This window comes from Pecten maximus, chromosome 2 (genome assembly GCF_902652985.1).
Source record: "Pecten maximus chromosome 2, xPecMax1.1, whole genome shotgun sequence".
NCBI lineage: Eukaryota > Metazoa > Mollusca > Bivalvia > Pectinida > Pectinidae > Pecten > Pecten maximus.
This window is the reverse complement of record NC_047016.1, coordinates 18,624,695-18,636,047: the sequence shown is the minus strand read 5'-3', so window position 1 is coordinate 18,636,047 and position 11,353 is coordinate 18,624,695. Positions and strand designations below refer to the sequence as shown.

Sequence of the window (11,353 nt, the reverse complement as noted above, 5' to 3'; positions counted from 1 at the left end):
TTATTTAAAAATAAAAATATGATTTATTATGCATTATTAAGCTTCCTTTACATGAATTATTGGTCAAATTCACATAAATAATTTAAAACTTTCTAATTACTTAATTTTCATCTGTGATAGAAAAAGGGAGATAACTCGCTCACCTGTTCTTGATATTAAATTACATGGGTATTAAGATATTTCCCTAAAGTTATATTCATGATCGATCAATTATCGATATGATGATGATTGATAATGAACTAATTAGTGATTCCCAACGCTACTGAAGAAGTTTTCGAATGAAAAAAATTAGACAATCTCCCAATTTGCTTGACACGGACCACTGACAAAGACGCTTGATACTGACTTTGAACTATGGGGAAAGTCCCGAAATGAAATTTACAATTTAATATATTGAATCAATATTCGGCAAAATCATCGGTTGATGGAAGTCTAACAGTTATATCCGAAGTCTTGGAACTGGCAGTACGGGCGCTGTATGATCAATCTAATTAAAATCTAGATGGTCATTATCACTACACGTTTCTCATGTAACGTAGTGAGAATGACCATCTAGATTTTAATTAGATTGCTGTATGATATGCGGAACTACGAAAACCAGTCTAGTACTTCGAGCTCTTGGCCTACTGCCTGTGCCATTCAACCGGAGCAGACACGAGAAAACGGGCTCGGTGTCGTAAACACTTTTTTTAAACTAGGATTTTATCATCTGAGGATATAATATTGATATTATTTCGAATATTAAAGATAAAAAGCAGTGAGTGTATAATTTAGGGCCAAAGCTTAATCCAAACAATGATGAAGTGTTTCAGTCGGGCATTGGTAGGAATTTGAGAGTCACTGTTGCCATGGCTGCTGTAGGGAGTAATCCTTACTTCCGAAGCGATTGATTTGAGCACCCTCTGGCGATAGAATGAAGATGAAAAATTGCATAAGGGTTTTTTGGGACATAATTCTAACTTTCTATTTCTTACTTTTTCCCCTTTCTTTCTCTCTTCATTTTTAGTTTTCATCTTTCATGTAACATGTTCTAGCAAAAATAGTTATTTTACAAGTTGTAAAATTGGAGAACTTTAAAGTTTAAATATAAAATCTTAACAACAGTAAAAAAAACAAAAAACAAAAAACAAAATGCACAATTGAAGATAAAATGTTAAAATAAAGAGTTTTGAATTCAAAAAAGTAATAACGTAAAATGAAGCATTAAAATTGTGAGAAATAAAGCAGTAATGACAAATAATGAGAAGTTGCAATTAGAAAAGTAAAAAAAAGTAAGAAAAAAGATTGAAAATAGTATGTTTGACTTATGTCCCTTTTAACCCTCCATATTTAACGACAACGTATATCACAGGTTCGTTAGACCGGTCGCCAACACGACAGCAAAGGTGGGCTTAAGTCTCATCTCCATCAACGATTTGGTGAGTTATGGCACACTCGTCTGTATCAAAAAGACATAATCTTTTCTTTTGGTATAGAGTTGCTTTTGTTTGTTTGCTGGTTTGATTGCCCATTCAACAACCACGGGCATTTTGAGGCAAGGTAGTATTGTAGTAGCTCATGGTTTATGTACACGTATTCCGTAATTTCCTGAGTAATGTCCGTTCAAGCCGAAATATTTACATTTCCGGTGTGTATGTTCATTAGATAACCTTACTAGCAAAACATCAGAATTATTCCTTAAGGAATTGTTTTATACATTAAAGTCTGTTTATAGCCAGCTCTGGTACATTGTCAAGGGAATCCCCAAATATAATAGTGCCTTCACACTTGAACAGTGTTAAAATGTATTTACTTGATATGTCCACGCACGGATATGTATATATCATTCAGACGCATTCAACAGCAATGTCGGCACATGATAGTAAATCAGGAAAGACAAAAAGTTAACTTAGATTTTACGAACAACGACATGTATAGTTCGCAGTTTTGATGTATCAAAAAAATCGTTTCGTCAGATAGCTCGCTTCATCAGCTAGCCGAGCCAGCAGAAAGCACTTTTCAATGTTTAAAATCGTTTAGTCCGCGTGCAAAATACAGGATATTACGAGAGCTGCGGTCGGTGTTCTGAAGAAGGTTTTTAATTGTGTGGTTCGGCGGAAACGTCCCAGTGCATTTGTGTTTTAGTTCAACGGAGCTGTTCCAAGACTAACAAAATCTAAGCGAAGTTGAGGGATATAATCGATTAACCAGTTATATAATTAAGTTCCTAAAATCTGAGGTTGGTATCCCGAAGTAGGTATCTAGTTTTAGATATCTATGTTACGTAATACATCTGTAAAAGTTCAAGGAGTAGTAGTGTGCAGCCAGCCGGGATCGAACCCGCGACCCCCGGCCTACTGGTCCGCCGCTCTACCGACTGAGCTAAAGGGAAATCCCCCCTAGCCAGTAGCTAGAAGGCGACCATACAACTATGTTCAGTATTTACAATTAAAACCCGGCCTGCTACACATCTCCCATCTGAGGTTGGTATCCTGGAGTAGGTATCTAGTGGTTGGTATCCTGGAGTAGGTATCTAGTGGTTGGTATCCTGAAGTAGGTATCTAGTGGTTGGTATCCAGAAGTAGGTATCTAGTGGTTGGTATCCTGAAGTAGGTATCTAGTTGTGTGGTTGGTATCCTGAAGTAGGTATCTAGTGGTTGGTATCCTGAAGTAGGTATCTAGTGGTTGGTATCCTGAAGTAGGTATCTAGTGGTTAGTATCCTGGAGTAGGTATCTAGTGGTTGGTATCCTGAAGTAGGTATCTAGTGGTTGGTATCCTGAAGTAGGTATCTAGTGGTTGGTATCCTGAAGTAGGTATCTAGTGGTTGGTATCCTGAAGTAGGTATCTAGTGGTTGGTATCCTGGAGTAGGTATCTAGTGTTTGGTATCCTGAAGTAGGTATCTAGTGGTTGGTATCCTGGAGTAGGTATCTAGTTGTGTGGTTGGTATCCTGAAGTAGGTATCTAGTTGTGTGGTTGGTATCCCGGAGTAGGTATCTAGTGGTTGGTATCCTGAAGTAGGTATCTAGTGGTTGGTATCCTGGAGTAGGTATCTAGTGGTTGGTATCCTGAAGTAGGTATCTAGTGGTTGGTGTCCTGAAGTAGGTATCTAGTGGTTAGTATCCTGAAGTAGGTATCTAGTGTTTGGTATCCTGGAGTAGGTATCTAGTGGTTGGTGTCCTGAAGTAGGTATCTAGTGGTTAGTATCCTGGAGTAGGTATCTAGTGGTTGGTATCCTGGAGTAGGTATCTAGTTGTGTGGTTGGTATCCTGAAGTAGGTATCTAGTGGTTGGTATCCTGAAGTAGGTATCTAGTGGTTGGTATCCTGAAGTAGGTATCTAGTGGTTGGTATCCTGGAGTAGGTATCTAGTGGTTGGTATCCTGGAGTAGGTATCTAGTGTTTGGTATCCTGGAGTAGGTATCTAGTGGTTGGTATCCTGGAGTAGGTATCTAGTGGTTGGTATCCTGGAGTAGGTATCTAGTGGTTGGTATCCTGAAGTAGGTATCTAGTGGTTGGTATCCTGAAGTAGGTATCTAGTGGTTGGTATCCTGGAGTAGGTATCTAGTGGTTGGTATCCTGGAGTAGGTATCTAGTGTTTGGTATCCTGGAGTAGGTATCTAGTGGTTGGTATCCTGAAGTAGGTATCTAGTGGTTGGTATCCTGAAGTAGGTATCTAGTGGTTGGTATCCTGGAGTAGGTATCTAGTTGTGTGGTTGGTATCCTGGAGTAGGTATCTAGTGGTTGGTATCCTGGAGTAGGTATCTAGTGGTTGGTATCCTGAAGTAGGTATCTAGTGGTTGGTATCCTGAAGTAGGTATCTAGTGGTTGGTATCCTGAAGTAGGTATCTAGTGGTTGGTATCCTGAAGTAGGTATCTAGTGGTTGGTATCCAGAAGTAGGTATCTAGTGGTTGGTATCCTGAAGTAGGTATCTAGTTGTGTGGTTGGTATCCTGAAGTAGGTGTCTAGTGGTTGGTATCCTGAAGTAGGTATCTAGTGGTTGGTATCCTGAAGTAGGTATCTAGTGGTTGGTATCCTGAAGTTGGTATCTAGTTGTGTGGTTTGTATCCTGATGGTGGTATCCTGTTGATACACGTCACAAGCTATCCAGAGTGATGTTGGTAAACCACGACAACACAGAACGATCATCGACCTCTCTGAGAAATGGTGGTTAAGATAAAAGATGTGACTCTATTCTGCCGAGGTTAAACAGAACGTGTCTACTTTTTCAAACTAATGTGGTGCCTTTGTATGATGATTGAATGATGTCCCATTGGTCTATATCTATAGAAAATTCTCTACAAGTTCAACAATGTATTGCCAGTCCCTACCTATAGCTCGAACCGAGGTATTTTGTGTTATTTATTAGCTTACACGTCAGAAGCATTTTTTGAATCCATGCCCCATGCGATCGTGATCCAAGGGTATGGTTTGGACTCCCCATTTTGACTTAAGATAGAAAGATCTTACAGTAAAAAATTTATTCTTGATAAGACACTTTATTTGATGTTTTTTTTCAGAATATGATAGATCAGAGCATGTCTGTGATTGGATGGCTGACGTTGGTAAGTAAATCTACATATGCCACTAACATATAAAGCGATATATACATGTATCTATCCCTTGATGATAATATTTTACTTACTAGAAATATTGCCGATTTTTAATTGATACAATTTCCCCTTGTACCCAGGAATGGAATGATCAACGGCTGAGGTGGACAAAAGCGCATTACGATGACGTAGACCACATTTACGCGACTGATAGTGAGGTCTGGAAACCCGAACTGTTCATTGATAATTCGTGAGTATATATAATTCTACATCTGAGTTTTTACAATCCTCACGTTTACCCTGCAGGTTAATGATAGATTATTGCTGTTAGAAATGTAACGTTGATGTAGACGAGTCTATAGAGGCGTATGCTTTAATCATTGAGGGTCTATCTGATATTCTAACATTTCTTGCTATTTAAACACGAGACATCATCATCTAAAATGAAAATAAAGGGAAATAAAAGATTTAGATAGGTCATTGTCATCTGATCTGGTGAGGTCAACTGATCGTGTCTCGTATACACATACATAAAGCAAGCTTGTCAAAGAAGCAGTCTTACCGACGCGATCACACTTGTTAACTCCGATTGTTGGTATTATTTGAGATACCCGGTCTTCATACCTCTGGTTGCCTTATTTTATCAAATATGTCTTGTGTGATAGTGTTGAAGACGTGTCGATACTACAAGATGACAATCTGTTATTCCGTGTGTCTGAGACTGGCAGGGTAGACTGGGGTATACCGCGGATCTTCGTCACTACCTGTACTATCGATACCACCTTCTACCCATTTGATACCCAGGAATGTGTCATCGACGTCACCAGTTGGGCCCACACAAAAGACGAACTGGAACTCTTACATCTGAGAGAGCATGTCGACGTCGAGGATGTTGCGTAAATATGTTTATTTACAACCAATACAACCAATAACATTGGAAGAGGCTTCATTTACACATTTTTGTCTCAAATGATGAAGAATTTATCTGGAAAAATTATCTGACATTAAAAATATTTTGTAGGTGTTGATAAGCGAGCGGTAACATTGTTATTTCGTTCCGTGTAAAAAATATGATATTGCCAACTGTATGACATTAATGATTACATGATTGTTTCCCCAGTGAAAATGGCGAATGGCTGTACGTAACCTCTAGAGTGGAGAGTTCCGTAATTACGGAAACGGTAGCCAATAGAATGAAAAGGTACTCACTCCTCAGGTTCGTCATTGTCCTCACCCGTCGATGCGAGTACTACGTCACTAACGTTATACTCCCAGTACTTATTACGTCATTTCTAATCATCCTCGTCTTCATACTTCCGGTGGACTCCGGTGAGAAGGTGTCGTACAGGTCTGACAGTGTTACTTGGCCTCTGGCTGTACTCCTGACTATGATAGCAGACAGTATGCCTAGCACATCAAACTACGTGTCGATTTTGTGTAAGTATCCTCTAGTTTGTATCGTTCTTCAAGACATAATAAAATATTTAACTTTCATTTACCTGATATGAAAGTTCCTTGAGAAATTCGTAGCGAAGCAAATGGGGGAATTATTTTGACAATGGGTTACAGCATAATAAAAGTTCAAATTTTCAAATAAAACGTTTAAATACTATAGTCCATTGTCAATACAGAATAACTAATCAACAAGACATTTTACAGAGTATCACATAAACAAGTGATATAGATCGCGTCATACGGCCGCATATTCTAAATGGAGTACATATATATATTAATGTATAATCTCTCTCCACAGCCGTGTACCTGGCCTACACTCTGATTATGGGAGTGCTTGCAGTGGGACTGAGTGTGCTGATCACCCGAATCCACTCTCAGGACCCCGATAAACCCGTGCCTGTCTGGCTACATAAGATTACACGGAGGCTTTTTGCGAGAGGAGCTTGCTGGAAAGGTTATTACTGTTGCTGGAACAAGAAAGAACCCCCAAGTACAATATCGCATAGAACAAATGGACAACGGAGAGATTACCCGATGTATTCCCTGGCCAGAGATCGCTAAAATATTTGACTGGTTCCTGTTTGTCATGTTCCTATGGTCAACAAGTATAATAACATTAGTCTTTATGGTAATGCTAAAGATCGGCAGTACTTCATACTAGTTTTAATGATATTTCTATTGGACGGAAGTAGAACTGATATGACACGACTTGGGGGACAGCAAAACTTTGGAGACAACATGTTTGAGAAGACAACATGACTTGGGAGACAACAAGGCTTAGGAGACATCAAGACTAGCTAGGAAGACAACAAGACTGGGGAGACAACATGACTAGCAAGGGAGACAACAAGACTAGGGAGAAAACATGACTAGCTAGGGAGACAGCAAGACTGGGGAGACAACATGACTAGCTAGGGAGACAGCAAGACTAGCTAGTGAGACAACATGACTAGATAGGAAGACAACAAGACTTTGGAGACAACATGACTAGCTTGGGAGACAACAAGACTTGGGAGACAACATGACTAGCTAGGGAGATAACATGACTTGGGAGACAACAAGGCTTTGGAGATAACATGACTAGCTAGGGAGACAACATGACTTGGGAGACAACATGACTAGCTAGGGAGACAACATGACTTGGGAGACAACATGACTAGCTAGGGAGACAACATAACTTGGGAGACAACATGACTAGCTAGGGAGACAACAAGACTGGGGAGACAACATGTTTAGGGAGACAAGACAATATGATTATGAAGAAGACATGACTATGGAAACAACAAGACTAGGGAGACATCATGGCAATTCTACAGAGTAGAAATGAAAACAATAAGACAATTGAAAGGGAGCCAAGTCTAAGGATATTTTTCGAGGTATATACCTGGGGTATTCCGTTATATCCAATTGAGTCATTAACTTGGATACTTTCTGAAGATGATAATACAGATTTGACGTATCTCAGATATAAAGTTCGAGTAGGAAGAGTATTTTAGTCAACTTAACGCAAAGTTTGGTACGATTAGCATAAGTAATGGTAAGAACAGAAGTTTGAAGGGTGTTTTATTTTCAAGAGGATAACGAAAAGGAAAAGGACAAAAAAAAAAAAAAAAAAACACGACACTATCTGGATGTGACAAGAATCTGAACTTCTATATTTAGTGACCAGGTGTAGAAATATTTACAGTTTACGGTTCGTTTTAGTTGAAAAATAGAATCAGAAAATGTGTCGAGGGAGATAACTCATGCATGTGATCCTCGCTGTGATTAGGCTTGTTTGAACTGTTCTACAGTATATATAGAACATTACTTCTAAGTATACAAAATCATTTCTTTCATTAAAATATTGATTTACAATTGTGACGTGGCAGCCTTTTTATATGGTATTAACAATGCTAAATCCAAAAATAAACTTTTTCAGGCGTTAAATCATTTTCATAGATTTGAAAAAAAAACCTTTACAATAGTTTACATAAGGAAATCACATTGGAATTCATTCTAACTTAGTCAACATTATTAGTATGGAATGACAGTTTGATGGTATGCACATGTTAGCCCTGACTATCCCCTAGCGGCTGATGGCGGCGCTAAAAAGGGTCAAATTGACTCAAATTTCAAAACCCAAATAAGGTAGAATCAAATACTCTTCTTAAATGGAAGAGTCTAAATGTGCTTTACCAAAATTGTGAATTTCGTGACTTTGGGGTCTCATGTTTGCCCCTTTGGAGGGGGTACACTTTACTATAGTTGATATAGGGAAATCACATTTTTGACTATTATTTGCTGAATTTCTATTGGAATTCATTCTAACTTGGTGAACATTTGAGCATGGGATGACAGCTTGATGGTATGCACATATTGACCCTTACTGACCCCCAGAAGCTGATGGGCGAGGGAAAAAGGGTGAACCAAATTAACAGAAATATTTCGAAACTCAAGTGACCGTGAAGGCCCAAGGCTCTTGTTTTAATATAATAGTCAATTGTCAAGGATATACATTGTAATGTGTCGGTTTGTAGGTTACATATAAAATTAACACGGGCTATTGTAAATAAAACTACTGTCCATTAAAAACAGTAAAATATCAGGGACATATAAAAACAGGGATTGGAAACTCTCTATCCTCTATTTTATTTATATGATTAACCTCCTTTAAAAAAAAAAGAAAAAAAGAAAATCCCGACAGCTGAAAAGTTGTGTATCCGATAGGGGAGTCATTTCGATATGGCGGGCCATCATGATATCATAGAAGGTAGAAGTGGACTTTAATCTACAAAATAAAAAAGAACAATCTGACTGAGACAAGTACAAAGTCGAACTCAGGAATAGTGAAAAATTATACTAAAACATATATCTGATACTATTTATTTCATAAACAACTGTGAATCCTTCGCAAAGTTGGGCAACTGTAAAACTCGGCATCGAGTATGTTACGAAAGCATTCCTTCTTGATTTCATATGAATATGATAGAAACATATTTAAATACATGCCGCGAGTGTGCGAAATTACATACCCCAACTCATAACTGTACTTAACTGAAACAGTTTGACATTTTGTCATGTCTAAATGTACACTCGATTCTGAACGAAGAAGCAATTTCCATTGCAGGCATTATTTGGGACCAATCCATAATCATAATGCATCTCTTTTTGGAACCAATCTATAACATGTTCTGCTGAATTTGCTATAAAATTTGGGATACAATCCGTAACGCAAATCAAATCGTGTTCCTTTGGTGTTGTAAACATTATAGGTATGTGAGAATAAACATCATATTGCTTGAAATCGGATGTCATCAGGTAGTGTTTTTGACAGTAAAGATTAGCATTAGGCTGTTAGGATAATCTATTATGAGTAAAGACTCGCGGTGAATCACGCCTCGGTGCCAAGTGTTTTAGTTCGCCAAACTTTGCGAAGGATTCTCAGACGTTTATGAAATAAACAGCATGTAATTAATGATGTTATATAAATATAATCTATTTCTGAGTTAGACTTTGTACTTGACTCAGTCACATTGTTCAGATTAATAAGGGATTTTGTAGCTTACATTGCACTGCAACCTTCAGCGGTCACGATATCCTGCAATCTTGAATAGACCATTCCCTTTCGAGTACAGGACAGTGAACTATACATTTTGAATCAGTAAAGATCTTAACATGTGGATGTCGGCAAAATTTAAGAGTTATGATGTTAATCATATAAAGAAATTCTAATTTACGTAAAATGTTATCTATTAAATGTTGTTCACACAGCTGGTATTGACACTATAAGCATATGATAGTATAATATTTGGTTTACCTCTTCACATGCCAATTTGTCTCCCTTCGTCTTGTGAATAGGAATAGCAGGAATAACAGTATAAACATGGGAAGTTAATTCGATGTAATATCACTACGTCGTTACTAGCAGACGAAGATAGTTTCTAATCCTCTTCTTATCTGTCACCGCAAAAATAACATTTTTACCACGTTTGGAACATGGAAGCCTTTCATTGGCTGAAACGCTTAACTTTGACCGGATTGACCGGACCACTTATTAAATCACGTGATTTATGAAATTATTTTTCTGACACGTGAAGGCCGCTTCACGCCTAGCGCTGTTGAGGAAATGATAATAAACAGTTTGCACTTGTCTTTCTCAAAATTAGTTTTTATATAGATTTCTATCAATTGAAAATATTTGAATAATAATCTTATAAATTAATTGTTAGGATTGGTTTTAAATTATAATTTCCCCAGATATTTCTGAAATACTCACTTTTGCTTATTAATCAGCGACATTTCACTACAGGTTATATCCTTACGCTTCAAATGATATCACCAACAGAAACACAAGGGGATCAATTGATTTTTAGAATAGCTTTTTTTATTGTTGTAGACACCGGCATACACACTCGTGGTTGTTGACACTGGCATTCCTTTCACTCTCTTGGTTATTATCAAAAAGCTACAAAAAATATTTTGTAACTTTTGAAAAATACTAAAAACTACTTATTGTGTCACCTTTATATATCTACTCGTTGGATGTTGACACTAGATAAGAAAAGCTTCTATTTAAACATTTTGAAATATGTTTCTAACGATAAGGTGGCGTGGTCCTGCTCACAGTATACAAAATGTACATATCCATCGATACATTTTGTTTATACATAACTAAGGTAAGACAGGAGGAAGATAGTACACCTATAGGGCATTTAATAGACGAGTCAGTTCTCACATCGTATAATGTTTTGAGATAATTGACACCCAATCCAGTAGATCTACACCGTAACCCAGTGACCTTTGTTGCTTTGTATATTATAACAGTATTGATATCCGGTAACACCATCGAGCGATACCCATTCCTTTGACTGACCCAAATCACTGGTGTATTCAATGGGTACATATGTACGTATTGAGGTGATATGTAACAGTCTGCAGTTTCCATTATTGTGTATCGAAATCTGACGAATTACAATTGTTTTCATATTGTTATATATGTTTTGATCTGTACTTATTTGTTCTTGATAACCTTCATGTAGGCTACCAATACATATAATTACAAATCTCTGTTCTTTAAATACCAGGTATATATTGTAATGTGACGTTACACAGAGCCACAATACCTATATAAGTTATCGTGCTGGAACAATGCGGATAGCAATGTAATTTGCCCTTAAAGTTATATATCGTTTGAAACCTTAACTCCAACAAAAGCTATCCCGCAATCTCATCAATTTCATAATTGACTAATTAAGCTTCATACCTGATATTTTGATTATACAACCAGAGCGTGTATGTGATCGATTTGATCTGCATCAACAGTTGGCATGTTTTTTTATCATAATGGTATGCCTACAAAGAACGTGTTGAGTTCGGCAGAGGATAT

At 37.5% G+C, this 11,353-nt stretch overlaps 1 protein-coding gene across 1 annotated transcript; it reads left to right on the top strand.

The window, feature by feature from the left end:
* The first annotated feature begins 1,334 nt into the window (after nt 1-1,334).
* Nucleotides 1,335-7,848, top strand: LOC117320589 (neuronal acetylcholine receptor subunit alpha-3-like). The gene is made up of 6 exons (XM_033875148.1): nt 1,335-1,418; nt 4,498-4,542; nt 4,671-4,780; nt 5,196-5,426; nt 5,651-5,967; nt 6,284-7,848. The coding sequence occupies exons 2-6, from the start codon at nt 4,501-4,503 to the stop codon at nt 6,544-6,546; spliced, it is 963 nt and encodes a 320-aa protein (XP_033731039.1). The 5' UTR covers nt 1,335-1,418; nt 4,498-4,500; the 3' UTR covers nt 6,547-7,848.
* The last annotated feature ends 3,505 nt before the right edge of the window (nt 7,849-11,353 follow it).